Source organism: Stegostoma tigrinum, chromosome 4 (assembly GCF_030684315.1).
Source record: "Stegostoma tigrinum isolate sSteTig4 chromosome 4, sSteTig4.hap1, whole genome shotgun sequence".
NCBI lineage: Eukaryota > Metazoa > Chordata > Chondrichthyes > Orectolobiformes > Stegostomatidae > Stegostoma > Stegostoma tigrinum.
The window spans coordinates 35,517,061-35,534,802 of NC_081357.1; the positions used below are offsets into that span (position 1 = coordinate 35,517,061).

Consider the following 17,742-nt stretch of genomic DNA (forward strand, 5'->3'; position numbering starts at 1 on the left):
ACATCTACTTTCTGTCTGCAAAAATGATCCTGAGGTTCTTGTTGCAGGCCATTTCACCACACCACAGTGTTTCTCAGCTAACATCTCCACCTCGGGCTTGCTGCAGCGTACCAGCAAAACTCTGTGCAAGTTGAAATAAGAACATCTTATTTTCCATTTAGGGACCTTGAGCTTCTGGACTCATGATTGATTTCAACGACGTTAGGGCCAAAACACCTCCTCCCATTGTCTTTACCCTAACTCCCACACACTAGACCTTGTCATCACGTGGGCTGCTACCATATAGTACACAACTGGAGCTCTCTTTCTTCTGTAGTTAGCCTATCCTTTATCTAGGTTAATGCACCACTCAATACCATGATTTCCTATTTTGTTAATTAGCATTATGTGCAGTACCTTAGTTAATAGGGACTCAAAATCTAAATATATTATATCCATTTGTTCCCTTTTATCTATTTTTACAGTTATGTCCTCAAAGTACTGCAATGAAATTATCAGGTATGTTTTCCCCTCATGCACCTATGCTGAATCTACCGGATTTTGTTGTATATTTTTAAATGCTCTGCTACCTCATCCTTTATTACAGATGAATATTTTGCAAATGTTAAGTTGACTGGTCTATACTTACATGTTTCTTTTTTTCCTTTCCTTTTGCAGAACAGGATGATATTGGCATTTTCTATCTCTTTGAAACTTTACTAAATCTAAGGATTCTTTAAAAATTGCCACCAATGCATCCATTATCAATGTAGCTTGCATTTTTAAGTTTTGGATTTGAGATTTTAGATTCCCTACAGTGTGGAAACAGGCCCTTCTGCCCAACAAGTCCATACTGCCCCTTGAAGCTTCCCACCCAGACCCATCCCCCTATAACCCACATACTCCTGAACACTATGGGCAATTAGCATCGCCGAACCACCTAGCCTGCACATCTTTGGACTGTGCAAACTCCACATAGAGAGTCACCCGAGGTTGGAAACGAACCCAGGGCCTGGTGCTGTGAGGCTGCAGTGCTAACCACTGAGCCACCGTGCCACCCCTGTTCTAGGATGCAACCATTGGATCCAGGGAACTTATAGAAACATTAAAAAATAGAAGCTAGAATAGGCTATTCAGCCCTTCATGCCTGCTGTATCATTAAATTTGATCATGGCTGATCACCCAACTCAGTACCCTGTTCCCACATTTTCCCAATATCCTTTGATTCTTTTAGCCCTAGGAGCTTGAAAACATTCAATGTTTTGGCCTCAATGACTTTCTTGGCAGAGAATTCCATATGTTCACCATTCTCGGGGTGGAAAAAAGAATTCTCTTCCTCAGTCCTAAATGGCCTGTTTCTGGACTTTCTGTTCATCAGAAATATCCTTCATACATTTACTCTGTAATGTCCTGTTAAAATTTAAGAGGCTTCAATCAGATCCCCTTCATTCATCCAAATTCCAACTAAATTGTAACTGATTCAATCTCTCTTCGTACACCAGTCATTCCATCCTAGGAATAAACCTGGTACACCTTGTTGCACTCCCTCCATAGCCTGAACATCCTTCTTTCGATAAGGAAACCAAAACTGCACAAAAATCCAACTGTGGTCTCACCAAGCCCTGTCTGCTTATTTTCAGTCACAGGCATACAACACACTCAGGTCTTGTTACACCACTCCCTTTTTCAAAGTGTGACCATTCAGACAATGCTCTACCTTTTGGTCTTTCTACCAAAGTGGATACTGTCTCATTTATCCACATTTTGCTTCATTTGCCATGGATCTGTCCACTTACTCCACTTGTCCAAATTAAACTGAAGCATCTCTGCATCGTCCTTAGTGTTCATCTTCCCACCCTCTTTTGTGACATCTGCAGACTAGGAGATATTAAATTTAGTTCCCTCATCTAAATCATTAATATATATTGTGAATAGTTGGAGTTTAAGTCTTGATTCCTGCAGTATTCCACTAAGACCGTCTGCCACTTGGAAAATGACTCTTTAATTACTACTTTTTGTTTTCTATCTGCGGCAATGGTCGGTGCTGGGTACTGGCCATTATATGGATCGTCAATATAACATCATTTTATAAATGATTTGGATATGAACAAAGGAGGTATGGCTATTAAGTTTGGAGATGACACCAAAATTGGGGGTGTAGTAGACAGCAAAGAAGGTTGCCTCAGTGCAAAACGAGACCTTGATCAAATGGCGAATAGGCCGAGGAGTGTCAGGTGGAGTTTAATTTGGATAAATGTGAGGTGCTGCATTTTGGAAAGGCAAATCAGGGCAGGGCTTATACGCCTCATGGTAAGGTCCTGGGGTATGTTGCTGAGCAAAGAGATCTTGGAGTGTTGCCTCAGCGTTCCTTGAAGTTGGATTCCCAAGTAGATAGGATAGCGAAGAAGACATTTTGTATGCTTGCCTTTATTGGCCAGTTCATTGAATAAAGGAGTTGGGAGGTCATGCTGCAGCTATACAGGACATTGGTTAGGCCTCCCTGCTATAGGAAAGATGTTGTGAAACTTGAAAGGGTTCAGAAATGATTTCCAAAGCTGGTGCCAGGGTTGTTAAGGAGAGGCTGAATAGGCTGGGCTCTTTTCCCTGGAGTATCAGAGGCCGAGGGGTAACCTTATAGAGATATATAAAATCATGAAGGGCATGGATAGAGTAAATAGACAAGATCTTTTCCTCGGGATAGGGGAGTCCAAAACTAGACGGCTCAGGTTTCAGGTGAAAGGGGAAAAATTTAAAAGGGACCTGAGGGGTAATTTTTTCATACAGTGTATAAATGACCTCTCAGGGGAAGTGGTGGAGGCTGATATAAATATAACATTTAAAAGGCGACTAGATGGGTAAATGCGTAGGAAGGGTGTAGAGAGGTATCGACCAAATCCTGGCAAATGAGTCTTGATTTATTTAGGGTATCTGGTCAGCAGGACGAGTTGGGCAAAAGCGTCTGTTTCTGTGCTATATATCTTTATGGCTCTGTGATTCTATGTCAGTACTTTACCTACAATCTCACTCATTAATTTTGCATGTTAATCTCTTATGTGAGACCTTATTGAAAGCCTTATAAAAGTCCAAGCAAACCGCACTCGCTGATTGGCTCTTAGCAACACTAGCAGTTACATGCTTGAAAAATTCCAGAAGATTTGTCAAGCATGTTTTTCCTTTCAGAAATCCACACTAACTCTGTCTAATCCTGTCACTGCTTTCTAAGTGTTCTGTTATTAAATCTTTAAAACAGTCTCTAGCACTTCCCCTAGTATCAATGCTGTGCTAACCAAGGCACAATTCCCTGCTTTTTTTCTCTACTTCCTTTTAACATAGTTGGGGTACATTAGCTATTCTCCAATTCATAGGAACTGTTCCAGAGTCTGTAGAATCTTGAAAAATGACCAGCAATGCATCTCCTTGTCAATTCTCAGCCTTTAGTCTCATTAGTTTTCCTGGTACTTGTTCTCTAGTGACAGTTATTTTGTTTATTTTCACCCCTCCCCCTTGGGCTCCTTGAATATTTAACAGTTTTGGAATGTTATTAATGTTATCTACTTTGAAGACTGATGTAAAATATTTATTCAACATCTCTGTAACATTCCTTAATCCTCTTTATTATTTCTGTAGCCTCATTCTCAAGGGATAATGTTCATCTTTGTATCTCATTCCCTTTTAATAAAGAGGATCTTGCTGTTGTTCTTGATATTACTTGTTAGTTTGCACCTATCTTCTGCTTCTTTCTCTTACATACTTCTTGGTCATCTTTTGATGAATTTTGAATCTTCTCCAATCCTCTGGTTTACCATTAATCTCTGCCACATTGCTTTTTTAATTCAATTTGATACTGTCCCTAATATTCTTTGTTAAACGATGGTCTGTTTATTGCCTTACTAGGATCCATTTTCCTCATTGGATTATCTTTGCTGTAAGTCATGAACTATTGTTTTAAATGTCTGGCATTGGTCCTCAAATGTTTTATTCTATTAAATTCCTTTGTCAGTCCCTAAAAGCCAACTCAACCATTGCCCCTATGTAATTATCCTTACTTAGGTTAGAACCATTGTTTCTGACCCAGTTTCTCACTCCCAAACTGAATGCTTTCTTTTATATCCCCTCATGGGATGTTGATGTGACTTGCTGAGCTAGGATTTATCACCTATCCCTAGTTACCCTTGAGAAAGTGGTGTTGAGTTTCTTTAGTTAACTGCTGTCGACCACTTGGAGTAGGTGTATCAAAAATGCCAACAGGATGGGAGTTCCAGGGTTTTAATCCAGCAAAACTGCAGGAACAATGATACATATCCATGTTTGGATAGTAAGTGGCTTGATGGGGAATTTGCTGACAGAGGTGTTCCCATTTATCTGCTGCCCTTGTGCTTGTAGATGGTAGTGGCCAGGCGTTTGGAAGGTACTGTCTAAGAAGCCTTGGTGAATTTTCATAGTATGTCTTATGATCTCTTCTTCTGAAATAATTTATTAAACCTGCCTTATTACACATTACCAGATCAGAAATAGCTTGAGCCTTGGTTAGATTCACAACATATTGTTCCAGGAAACTGTCCTGAATATACTTTCTTCATTCTTCCGAGTGCCTACGTTTGCCAATTTGATTTTCCCAATCTACATGAAATTTAAGCCATTCATAATTATTGTACTGCCTTTTATACGTGCCATCATTATCTCTTGATTTATTTCCTGTCACACAGAACCAATACTGTTAGGGGGCTAATTATTTATTTGCACCAGTGTCTTCTCCTTGTTATTTCTTATCTCTATCCATATGAATTCAACATCACCCAATCCAAGATCAAGTTTTGCTATCAAATTTATTCCATCTTATGCTAACAAAGCTATTCCACCATATTCCTTTCTTGCTTGTTTGTCAAAGAGTCACATGAGCATGAATATTTAGTCCCAACTTTGATCTCCTTATAACCATGTTTCCATAATGGCTACAGGATCATACCCATTAATCTCTATTCTGTTAGTCCCTTTACTGAGTTCCACATAAGATGCATATTCCTCCTAGTGTCACTACTTCTTTTCCTTAAATTTAGGTCTGCTTTAACAGCTGATGGGATGAATTGTGTGGAGAAGAGACTTGCTGCAGGGTAATTGGCAGGAATTGGTCATTCACTTGTGACTATCCCATCAATTAGAGAATGACTCTGTTAACACTTAAATGCTCCCTCTGTTGGGTTGGTTTAGAAAGTAAAATTAGTAACCTAGCCGAACTCATCCTCACTCTCAACAACTTCTCTTTCGATTCCTCCCACTTCCTACAGACTAAGGGGATGGCCATGGGCATCCACATGGGCCCCAGCTATGCCTGCCTCTTTGTAGGTTACGTGGAACAGTCCCTCTTCCGCACCTACACAGGCCCCAAACCCCACCTCTTCCTCCGGTACATTGATGACTGTATCGGCGCCGCCTCTTGCTCCCCAGAGGAGCTCGAACAGTTCATCCACTTCACCAACACCTTCCACCCCAACCTTCAGTTCACTTGGGCCATCTCCAGCACATCCCTCACCTTCCTGGGCCTCTCAGTCTCCATCTCAGGCAACCAGCTTGTAGCTGATGTCCATTTCAAGCCCATCAACTCCCACAGCTACCTAGAATACACCTCCTTCCACCCACCCTCCTGCAAAAATTCCATCCCCTATTCCCAATTCCTCCGCCTCCGCCGCATCTGCTCCCACGATGAGGCATTCCACTCCCGCACATCACAGATGTCCAAGTTCTTCAAGGACCGCAACTTTCCCCCCACAGTGGTCGAGAATGCCCTTGACTGCATCTCCCGCATTTCCCGCAACACATCCCTCACACCCCGCCCCTGCCACAACCACCCAAAGAGGATCCCCCTCGTTCTCACACACCACCCCACCAACCTCCGGATACAATGCATCATCCTCCGACACTTGCGCCATCTACAATCCGACCCCACCACCCAAGACATTTTTCCATCCCCACCCCTGTCTGCTTTCCGGAGAGACCACTCTCTCCGTGACTCCCTTGTTCGCTCCACACTGCCCTCCAACCCCACCACACGCGGCACCTTCCCCTGCAACCGCAGGAAATGCTACACTTGCCCCTACACCTCCTCCCTCACCCCTATCCCAGGCCCCAAGATGACTTTCCACATTAAGCAGAGGTTCACCTGCACATCTGCCAATGTGGTATACTGTATCCATAGTACCCGGTGTGGCTTCCTCTACATTGGGGAAACCACGTGGAGGCTTGGGGACCGCTTTGCAGAACACCTCCGCTCGGTTTGCAATAAACAGCTGCACCTCCCAGTCGCAAACCATTTCCACTCCCCCTCCCATACTTTAGATGACATGTCCATCATGGGCCTCCTGCAGTGCCACAATGATGCCACCCGAAGGTTGCAGGAACAGCAACTCATATTCCGCTTGGGAACCCTGCAGCCCAATGTATCAATGTGGACTTCACCAGCTTCAAAATCTCCCCTTCCCCCACCGCATCCCAAAACCAGCCCAGTTTATCCCCTCCCCCCACTGCACCACACAACCAGTCCAGCTCTTCCCCTCCACCCACTGCATCCCAAAACCAGTCCAACCTGTCTCTGCCTCCCTAACCTGTTCTTTCTCTCACCCATCCCTTCCTCCCACCCCAAGCCGCACCTCCATCTCCTACCTACTAACCTCATCCCACCTCCTTGACCTGTCTGTCTTCCCTGGACTGACCTATCCCCTCCCTACCTCCCCACCTATACTCTCCTCTCCACCTATCTTCTTTTCTCTCCATCTTCGGTCCGCCTCCCCCTCTGTCCCTATTTATTCCAGAACCCTCACCCCATCCCCCTCTCTGATGAAGGGTCTAGGCCCGAAACGTCAGCTTTTGTGCTCCTGAGATGCTGCTGGGCCTGCTGTGTTCATCCAGCCTCACATTTCATTATATTAGTACAATTCTGTTTGCACAGGTGTTTCAGAGATAGTCGGATCTGCAGATGCTGGAGAATCTGAGATAACAAGGTACAGAGCTGGATGAACACAGCAGGCCAAGAAACATCAGAGGAGGAGGAAGGCTGATGTTTCGGGTCTGGACCCTTCTTGATTTCTGAAGTAGGGTCAGCTTTCCTGTTCCTCTGGTGCTGCTTGGCCTGATGTTTTCATCCAGTTCTACACCTTGTTATAGTATCAGAGATAATGGGAACTGCAGATGCTGGAGAATTCCAAGATAATAAAATGTGAGGCTGGATGAACACAGCAGGCCAAGCAGCATCTCAGGAGCACAAAAGCTGACGTTTCTGATGAAGGGTCTAGGCCCGAAACGTCAGCTTTTGTGCTCCTGAGATGCTGCTTGGCCTGCTGTGTTCATCCAGCCTCACATTTTATTATCTACACCTTGTTATCTCTGTTTTCAAAGGTGGCCTGATGGCTAAATTCAACCAGAAGGCCTCTGGGCACTGAATAGAAATTACGAACTTGACCACAAACCTTATTGTGTCAATATCACTTCTCCATCTCTAACTCTACATTATTCACTGGCAATCTCCTTCCTGAGTGCATCAGTTGAAATCAGCCAAGCCAGGTCAGGAAGCAAATAATGCCACTGAAGAAATACTCTACCTGGATCAGCAGCAAGGTTTTACTGTTTAAATATTCCACAATAAATAAACCCTCCTTAAAGTATACATTGTCTGATTAATAAAAAGCAAACAAAATGTGCAAGCACAGAAATATGGAGTCGAGTGACTACCTTTGACATTAAGGCAGCATTTAACTGTGTGTGTCATTAATGAGTCCTGGGAAAACTGGGAACAATGGGAGTCAGCTGGTTGCCAACATGAAGGAAGATGGCGCGGATGTTGGGGGTCAGTCACGTCAGCTCCAGGACATCATTGCAGGGATTCCTCAGGGCAGTGTCCTGGGCCCAAATATCTTCAGCTGCTTTATCAATGACCTTCCCTTCACCATAGGGTCCAAGGTTGGAATGTTCTCTGATGAGTGCATAATAGAGTAATGCGGTCAGAGAGATCTACAGCATAAGAAAAAGCCCTTCAGCCTATCACGTCTGTGCTAGCCAAAAACAACAACTTCACTATTCTAATCCCATTTTCCAGCACTTGGTCTACAGCCTTTATGTCTTGGCATCACAATTACACATCTAAATATTATTTAAATATCAGGAGGGTTTCTGCGTCTGCCACCCTTAGAGGCATTGAGTTCTTGAATCCAACGACCCTCTGGGTGAAAATATTTTCCCTCACATCTCTAAACTTTATGCCACTTACCTTAAACCAATGTCCTAGTCATTGGTCCCTCCATCAAGGGGTTAATCTCTTCCTATCTACCACAGCTATATCAGTCAATGTTGTACATTTTGGCTATGCCCTCTCTCAACCTCCTCTGCTCAAAAGAAAACAACCCCAGACGGTATATGCACTCTTCATAACTGAGATTCTCCAGTCCAGGCACTTTCTTGGTAAATCCAAGTGCTCTCACTTCCCTCCTCTGATGTGGATTCCACAGCTGGATATAATAGTCTACCTTTGGCCTATCCAAGATTTCATATAGTTCCAACATAATCATCATGCTCTTAAACTCTATCGCTCAGCTGATGAAGAGTCCCTTATGCCTTCTTAACCACATTTTCACTTGTCCTGATACCTTAAGGAATTAGTGCACATGCACACTAAAGTCACTCTGGTCTTCAGTGCCTCTCAGGGCCCAACCGTTCAAAATGTATTTCCATGCCCTTTTGTCCCTCCTAAGCGCATAACCTCACATTCATTGCCATCAATTTCATTTGCCACTGATCATCTAATCTGTGCAGCCTGTCTACTTCCCCTTATCATTGAAGGCTATCCAGTTCATGAAGTACCACCCCACTGATTGTTTGCGTCATCTGCAAACTTACTGATCAATCCTCCTACATTCAAATCTAAATTACCTGTATCAGCCACAAACAACAAGGCCCCAACACTGACCCCTGTGTGACCCCATAACGTTAAACTATTGCGATGCTTTATGTACTGAAGCAGTCTGTGTCCAAATACAGTAAGACTGGACTCTTCGACTGGTGTGGCAAGTAACAATTGTGCCACAAAAGTGCAATATAATAACTGTTTTTATTGAGAGAAAATCTGCCCATCATCCTTTGATAGTCAAAAGAATTGCCATCACTGAATCCCCACTATCAATCTATTTGGGGCACCATCGGCCAGAAAGTGTTCTGGATCAGCATACAAAAATGAAAGTTGTATGAGCAGGCCAGATGCTGGGAATTCTGTGATGTGTAAGTCACGTCCTGACCCCCCAAAGCCTATCCACCATCTAAAAGCTGCAAATTAATAGCAGCACCTTGTCAAAGGCCTTCAGGAAGTCCAAGTCGATAACATCCAATGGCCCTCCTTGGTCTAACCTGCTCATTACTTCCTTAAAGAGTTCTAACACAATTGTCAGGCATGGCGTCCCCTTGATAAAGCCATGCTGATTTTACCCTATTTTACCATGTACTTCCAAGTGTTGACCACTTGCCTGGACAAATGCAACACCAATAATTTACGATGCTCACTCAAGAGAGTTTGGGGGAGGGGTTGCTGAGGTGAGTATAGTGGATTGTGGCCATCACCAAGGAGAAGGTGCTAGAAAAACTAAATGGCCCAAAGGTGAATAAATCACCTGGGTCAGATGGACTACACCCCAGAGTTCTGACGGAAATAACTGAGAGATATGTGGAGGCATTAGTGGTGATCTTTCACGAATCACTAGAGTCAGGGACAGTCCCAGAGAACTGTAAAATCACTAATGTAACATAACCCCCTCGCCCCCGCTCATTCAAGGAGTAAGGCAAAAGATGGGATTTGCAGTAGTTGGTAAGATTTTGCACAGCATTGTGAAAGATCAGATTTCTGAATACTTGGAAGTACATGGTAAAATAGGGTAAAATCAGCATGGCTTTATCAAGGGGACACCATGCCTGACAATTCTGTTAGAACTCTTTAAGGAAGTAATGAGCAGGTTAGACCAAGGAGGGCCATTGGATGTTATCGACTTGGGCTTCCTGAAGGCCTTTGACAAGGTGCTGGACAGGAGGCTGTGGAGTAAGATAAGGGCCCATGGTGTTAGAGGCAAGGTACTAGCATGGATAGAAGATTGACTGTCTGGCAGAAAGCAGAGAGTGAGGTTAAAAGGATCTTTCTCAGGACAGCAGCCGGTGACGAGTGGTGTTCTACGACGGTCAGTGTTGGGACCATAATTTTTCACTTAATACATTAATGATCTAGATGAAAGAACTGAAGGGATTCTGGCCAAGTTTACAGATGGTACAAAGATAGGTGAAGGGGCAGGTAGTATAGAAGAGGTGGGGAGGCTGCAGAAGGATTTAGACAAGTTAGGAAAGTGGGGAAAGGAGTGGCAGATGGAAAACAATGTGGGAAAGTATGAGGTATGTACTTTGGTAGGAAGAATAGAGGCATGGGCTATTTTCTAAATAGGGAGCATTCAGAAATCTGAAGTGTGAAGGGACTCAAGAGTTCTATTCCAGTATTCTCTTAAGGTAACCTTGCGGGTTAAGTCAGGAATGCAAACACAATGTTGGCATTTATTTCAAGAGGACTAATATACAAAAGCAGAGATACATCCCTGAGGCTTCAGATCATATTTAAAGTATTATGGGCAATTTTGGGCCCCGTACCTCAGGAAGGATGTACTAGCCCTGACAGGGTCCAGAGGAGGTTCATAAGAATAATCCCAGGAATGAAAGACTTAATATATGAAGAACATTTGAGGATTCTGGGTCCATACTGAATGGAGTTTAGAAGGATGAGGGGGGACCTAAATGCAACTTAGAGAATACTGAATGGCCTGGACACAGTGAATGTTGGGAAAATGTTTCCACTGGCAGCAGAACCTAGGGCTTGAGGGCACAGCCTTAGAGTAAAGGGAAGACCCTTTAGAAAGGAGATAAGGAGAAACTTCTTCAGGCAGATCGTGGTGACTCAATGGAATTCACTGCCACAGCAGGCTGTGGAGGCCAGGTCATTGAATACATTTAAGACAGAGGTAGATAGGTTCTTGATTGTCAAGGGGATCAAGGGTAACGGGGAGAAGGCGGGGGATTGGGGTTGAGAAACTTACTAGCCACAATTGGCGGAGTGGACTTGATGGGCTGAATAGCCTAATTTCTGCTCCTTTGTCTATGGTCTAATGGTCTCCATACCATCCAGGACAAATCAGCCGTCATGATTCTCCAATTTAAACATTCACTTTGTCCACTACTAATGCACAGCTACAACAGAATGCACCATCTACAAAATGCATTCCAAAAACTCACCAAGGCTCCATTGACTGCATCTTCTAAATATGTGACGTCTGCTATCTGGCACAACAAGGAATATCAGGATCGTGGGAAAAACAAGTTACAGGCCCATTCCAAGCCACATACCATCATGAACTGAAACACTAACACCATTCCTTCACTGTTGCTGGGTCAACATCGTGGAACTCTCTCCCTAACAGCAGTGTGGGTGTGCCTATATCACATGAATTACAACAGCTCAAGAAGGCTGCTCACCTCTACATTCTCATGGGCAATAAATGCTAGCCGAGCCAGCAATGCCCACATTCCATGAATGAATTTTTAAAAAAGAAAGAAATGTGAACATGATTTCTTTGACAAGCCAGAAATGATTTGGACATGGGTCAAAAATGATTTGTTCCTTGTGTTGAATTTAACCATTAGTTTCTTCTCTGCATATGCAATAATGTATTCAGAGCTGGAACTTGGGTGAACATGTAACAAATATTAATGTCCCACTTGCACAGAGCTCATGGAATGCAGACGTCAAGCTGAGGAACAGCTGGCATCAATGTTTTTGTGCAGAAGATTATGGGATTGATTACCAGGTTTCTTGAATTAACCACTCCTTGTGTGAAAAATTGGAAACATAAATAGGTCCGGTTCAGGTGTCTGAACTGATTGGAAATTGCATCCCTTCTGAGCTTTCTCTGCCATTTTCCTGAGATTTCTGACTCCTGTTGGAGCACACGTTTACAAATTGTAAATTCAAGCAATTATTATTCTGCTAGTATTCATGGTCAACGCTGGTATCTCATGATCGAGAACCCATTTAGGTACATTTGTTGCTTTTCCCACTTCAAAATTCTGCTGTGAAAGTACACTGTTATTGAATCTGCTCAGAGCCTGAGTTTATAGTTGTACCAAATCTTGTGCTATGTATTAACAAGTTTGCAGATGACACTAAGACTGGTGGGGTAGCAGACTGTGAAGGGAACTGTCGGACAATGCAGCAGAATATAGATAGATTGGAGAGTTGGGCGGAGAAATGACAGATGGAGTTCAATCCAGGCAAATGCGAGGTGATGCATTTTGGAAGATCCAAATCAAGAGCGAATTATACGGTAAATCGAAAAGCCCTGGGGAAAATTGATGCACAGAGAGATCGGGGTGTTCAGGTCCATTGTACCCTGAAGGTGGCAATACACGTTGATAGAGTAGTTAAGAAGGTATATGGTGTGCTTTCATTCATCGGATGGGGTATTGAGTACAAGAGTTGGCAGGTCATGTTACAGTTGTATAGTACTTTGGTTCGACCACATTAGTTCTGGTCACCACATTACCAAAAGGATGTGGATGCTTTGGAGTGGATGCAGAGGAGGTTTACCAGGATGTTGCCTGGTATGGAGGATGCTTGCTATGAAGAGAGGTTGAGTAGATTAGGGTTATTTACATTAGAAAGATGGAGGTTGAGGGGGAACCTGACTAAGGTATACAAAATCATGGGAGGTATAGACAGAGTGGATAGCAAGAAGCTTTTTCACAGAGTGGAATTACTCAATTACTAGGGGTCATGATTTCAATGTGAGAGGAGAAAAGTTTAAGGGAGATAAGCGCGGAAAACTCTTCACACAGAGGGTGGTGGGTGCCTGGGACATGTTGCCAGCGGAGGCGGTAGAGGTGGGCATGATATTGTCATTTAAGATGTACCTAGACAGATACATGAATGTGCAGAGAGCAGAGGGATACAGACCCTTGGAAAATAGGTCAGAGATAATGGGAACTGCAGATGCTGGAGATTCCAAGATAATAAAATGTGAGGCTGGATGAACACAGCAGGCCAAGCAGCATCTCAGGAGCACAAAAGCTGACGTTTCGGGCCTAGACCCTTCATCAGAGAGGGTCTAGGCCCGAAACGTCAGCTTTTGTGCTCCTGAGATGCTGCTTGGCCTGCTGTGTTCATCCAGCCTCACATTTTATTATCTTGGAAAATAGGTGACAGGTTTAGATAGAGGATCTGGCTCAGCACAGGCTTGGAGGGCCGAAAGGCCTGTTCCTGTGCTGTAATTTTCTTTGCTCTTTGTTCTTTTATTCTATTGAATGATGGGCTATTTATCTTGGTACTGCAGTCAGAAATTCTCTCAGTAATGGTACATCATGAGCTGGTTACAGATTAAATTGTTCCACCAACGGATGGTATTCCAAAACTCAAGAGTGGAAGTTTGGAATTTCCATTCCCCCATGAGTTCTTCCCTAACCAGTTCAAGACATTACCATTAACAGGGTTGAACAGAACATTGTACATTAGGAATCCCTACATACAAAATTGGCTGCAGAGAGTTGTGTATATGTTACAGTTGCCTAACAAGATGGAATAAGTCTTGCCCAATATATCTCACAGGATATTTTTCATAGGGAGGATGGAACAAAGCTTAGCCAAGTAGCCCCATGAACCATTTAGTCATTAAGAAAAACTGTAGCTGATCTGCAGCCAACTACCTTTGCCCTGTATCCCTTCATACGTTGGTTTACTATATCTGTCAATATCAATCTCAAAATGAACAATTTATCCAGCATCAATTTCATTTGCAAGAAAAAAATTCCAATCTCTATCATTAAGAAGTGTTTTTGAATTTCAAAAGTCTGAGAGCTGGCTCTTATATTTAAACCATACTGCATTATTCTCATTTTACCCAATAGATGGAAAACCGAGCCCTTGCAGGATGGACAGATGATCCTCAGCACCCATTAATCTTAGGTTCAACACTGTGTATTTGGGAGACAGGAAGTGGAAAACCATTACCCTAATGTCATTTTTGGGCAGTTCAATGCTGTCAATCCATTCCAGCAGCAATTTTTGCTCCCCGAGTTGTCACTGCATCTTTACATTTGCTGCCTCAAGAGAGATTGGATATTGAAATTCGGACCTTCGTAGAAGGTATAGCTCAATATCACCTATGAAGTCACATTCATTTATTGCATCAATGGTTTGTGGGGAAGCATTCCTACCTATGATCCTGCTGTATAAATCCTTTGTATAGACACAGCCAGATTCAGATCTGATTGTAATGCCACTATAGTTCAATACCCTACCAGCTATCATGAGCTAGGTCTTCAAATAAGGTAGTCTCTTGAACAGCATGCCTGATTGGTGTGTGTGTTTGTGTATGAGTGTATGTATGTTTGTGTACGTGTGTGTGTGTGTGTGTGTGTGTGTGTGTGTGTGTGTGTGTGTGTGTGTGTGTGTGTGTGTGTGTGTGTGTGTGTATGTGTGTGTGTGTGTGTGTGTCTGTGTCTGTGTCTGTGTGTGTGTACAAAGTCTCAATGTTGGTCAAAGCCTTCAGCAGAATATTGCAGCACCCTCTGCCTGAAGAAAGAGGCAAAATTGACTGTTTCTCCTTGAACCCCTGCAGAACCCAAAGCTGCTGCAGTCACTTCTTGTCCTCTGATGTCCTGGAGCAGATGTCCTCTTCACTGTGAGACACAGCATATTTGAAAACACATGACAGAGTTTATTTTAAATGGCCCATCTGTTGAAGTGGAAAGCAGGGAGAGGTGCTCAGAAACTGGGACAGCTCCTGTGAGCTCCCGTGATGGTTGGTGGGATATTTGATGACAGTTGCAAGAATTTGACACGCAGTGGTGTCCTTTACAGCACTTTAAACTTTGTCATCAAATCCTCCAGTAACAGAGATTTATGAATGATAGTGATCTTGTTTTGAAAGTTGTATATTTGGCAGCCGTGAACTTTGATCTATGATAGGCTTCAGAAGTCAGTGTGAAATAATTCTTTCCAGTAATCCCTCCAAGAAAATAAATAGCAAAAATGCTAGGAGTTGAAATTTGATGCTATTTGCGCTTGTTCAGTCATGCAGTGGCTAAAGCACGATCTAAAGCACTCCACTGTAGAGCTGGGCAGAATGGGTTGATTGGTTGTGAGGGTTCTGGAGATGTGAAGTCTTATGGAGCAGTCCCACACAGTGCGAGGCCATCAATCACCATAAAGCCCAGAGCAGCACAGAGCCGCTGACACGTACGACATGATCACTATTCCTGCTGAAGAGACAACAGTGAGGACAAGTCAAGAAACCGAGAGAAGAAAACCATTCCTGCTGTAATTTAGGCATAGACATTCACTGCCTATCTAGATTTAGAAAGAAACAAAAATGACTTTGCTCTATCTTCCATGATCTTAGGACATCCCAAAGCTCTGTGTAGCCAATGACGTCAGCTTAGAGTGTAGTCATGCTTGTAAGAAATGTAGCAAATTGTTTGTATGCAACAAACTCCAACACGCAACCATGTGATAAAGACCAGATCATCACTTTTCTTTCATGGTTTTGGAAGAGGGAATATTATTGAGCAAGACACCAGGGCAAGTTCCCCTCCTCTTCCTGAAACTAGTTCCACATAGAGGGCAGACAGGGTCCATGTTTAAGAGAATCACTGGCAATACTATCTCCTCCCAGCCGCATCTACATCATTACTCTTGGAGTCCATCAAGATTCTTTTCTTAGCCTTTTTATTTCATATTTACATGTTGCATGATCCGAAAACATGGGCCAGAGTTCTCTCCGCCTTGGGAGTGGGCCAGCATGGTTAGGGAGGTGGATGTTTGGCAGCCTGCCTGCCCTTGGGTGAATTAATGCCTGTAAGTGGCCATCGGGGGTCTCCTGCTCACCTCAATATCAACTGCTGGTGAAGGGGAGCGCTAATGTCACATTGCAACTTGGCTGTAGGTTTGGGAGGACAATGGTAATGTCACTGGACTAACAATCCATTGGCCCCAGGTAATGCTCTGGGAACATGGAAAGGGAAAGGAGCAGTTACCAGGGGAAGATATTTATCTGGGGTAAAGGAAACTATGATGCTATCAGACAGGAGTTGGGAAGTACAGATTGGGAGCAATTGTTCCACAGAAAGGGCACAGCAGACATGTGGAGGCTCTTTAAGGAGCAGTTGTTGCGAGCGATGTATAAATTTGTTCCTCAGAGACAGGTAAGAAGGGGTAAGAATAAGGAGCCTTGGATGACGGGTATAGAAGTGCTTCTTGTCAAAAAGAAAAAGGCAGTGTACGTAAGGTGGAGGAAGCAAGGGTCTAGCTCAGCTTTAGAGTATTACAGTCTTGCTCAGAAGGAGCTCAAAAGTGGACTGAGGAGGGCCAGGAGGGGGCACGATAAAGGCTTGGCAGGAAGGATTAGGGAGAACCCGAAGGCATTTTACTCATATGTGAGGAATAAGAGAATGATCAGGGAGAAGGTAGGGCTGATCAGGGATAGTGTAGGGAACTTGTGCGTGGAGTCTGAGCAAATAGGGGAAGCCCTAAATGAGTTTTTTGCTTCAGTTTTCACTAAGGAAAGGGACCTTGTTGTGAATGAGAACTTTGAGGAGCAGGAAAACAGGCTTGAACAGATCAAGATTGAAGAAGTTGATGTGCTGGAAATTTTGGCAAACATTAAGATTGATAAGTCCCCAGGGCCAGACCAGATTTATCCTAGGTTGCTCCGGGAAGCGAGAAAGGAGGTTGCGAAGCCGCTGGCGAAGATCTTTGCTTCCTCACTCTCCACGGGAGTGGTACCAGAAGATTGGAGGGAGGCAAATGTTGTTCCTCTTTTCAAGAAAGGGAATAGGGAAATCCCTGGAAATTACAGACCAGTCTGTCTTACGTCTGTGGTCAGCAACGTTTTGGAAAGAATTCTGAGGGATAGGATTTATGACTATTTGGAAAAGCATAGCGTGATTAAAGGGAGTCAGCATGGCTTTGTGAGGGGCAGGTCATGCCTTACAAATCTTATTGAGTTCTTTGAGGAAGTCACGAGACAGGTTGACGAGGGTCGAGCAGTGGATATGGTGTACATGGACTTCAGCAAGGCATTTAATAAGGTTCTCCACAGCAGGCTCATTCATAAAGTCAGGAGGTATGGGATACAGGGTGATTTGGCTGTCTGGATTCAGAATTGGTCGGCTGACAGGAGGCAGAGAGTGGTTGTAGATGGTACGTATTCTGCCTGGAGGTCAGTGCTGAGTGGTGTCCCGCAGGGCTCTGTTCTTGGGCCTCTGCTCTTTGTAGTTTTTATAAATGACTTGAATGAGGAGGTTGAGGGGTGGGTTAGTATGTTTGCTGATGACACAAAGGTTGGAGGTGCCATTGATAGTATCAAGGGCTAAAGCAGGCTTCAGCGAGACATTGACAGAATGCAGACCTGGGCTGAGAAATGGCAGATGGAGTTCAACCTGGATAAATGTGAAGTGATGCGTTTTGGAAGATTGAATTTAAATGCTGAATATAGGATTAAAGACAGGATTCTCGGCAGTGTGGAGGAACAGCGGGATCTTGGTGTTCAAGTGCATAGCTCCCTCAAAGTTGCCAACCAAGTGGATAAGGTTGATAAGAAAACATATGGTGTTTTGGCTTTCATGAACAGGGGGATTGCGTTTAAGAGCACGAGGTTATGCTGCAGCTGTACAAAACCCTGGTGAGGCCACACTTGGAATATT

At 43.7% G+C, this 17,742-nt stretch overlaps 1 protein-coding gene across 1 annotated transcript in view; it reads left to right on the forward strand.

Annotated features, from left to right (window-relative positions):
• Positions 1-1,063, forward strand: part of tbx18 (T-box transcription factor 18) — a 42,539-nt gene extending 41,476 nt beyond the window's left edge. The window contains exons 10-11 of the mRNA XM_048530837.2: positions 465-498; positions 658-1,063. Of these exons, the coding sequence (XP_048386794.1) occupies positions 465-498; positions 658-719 (96 nt within the window). The 3' untranslated portion in view covers positions 720-1,063. The remainder of the gene's footprint in view (positions 1-464; positions 499-657) is intronic.
• The last annotated feature ends 16,679 nt before the right edge of the window (positions 1,064-17,742 follow it).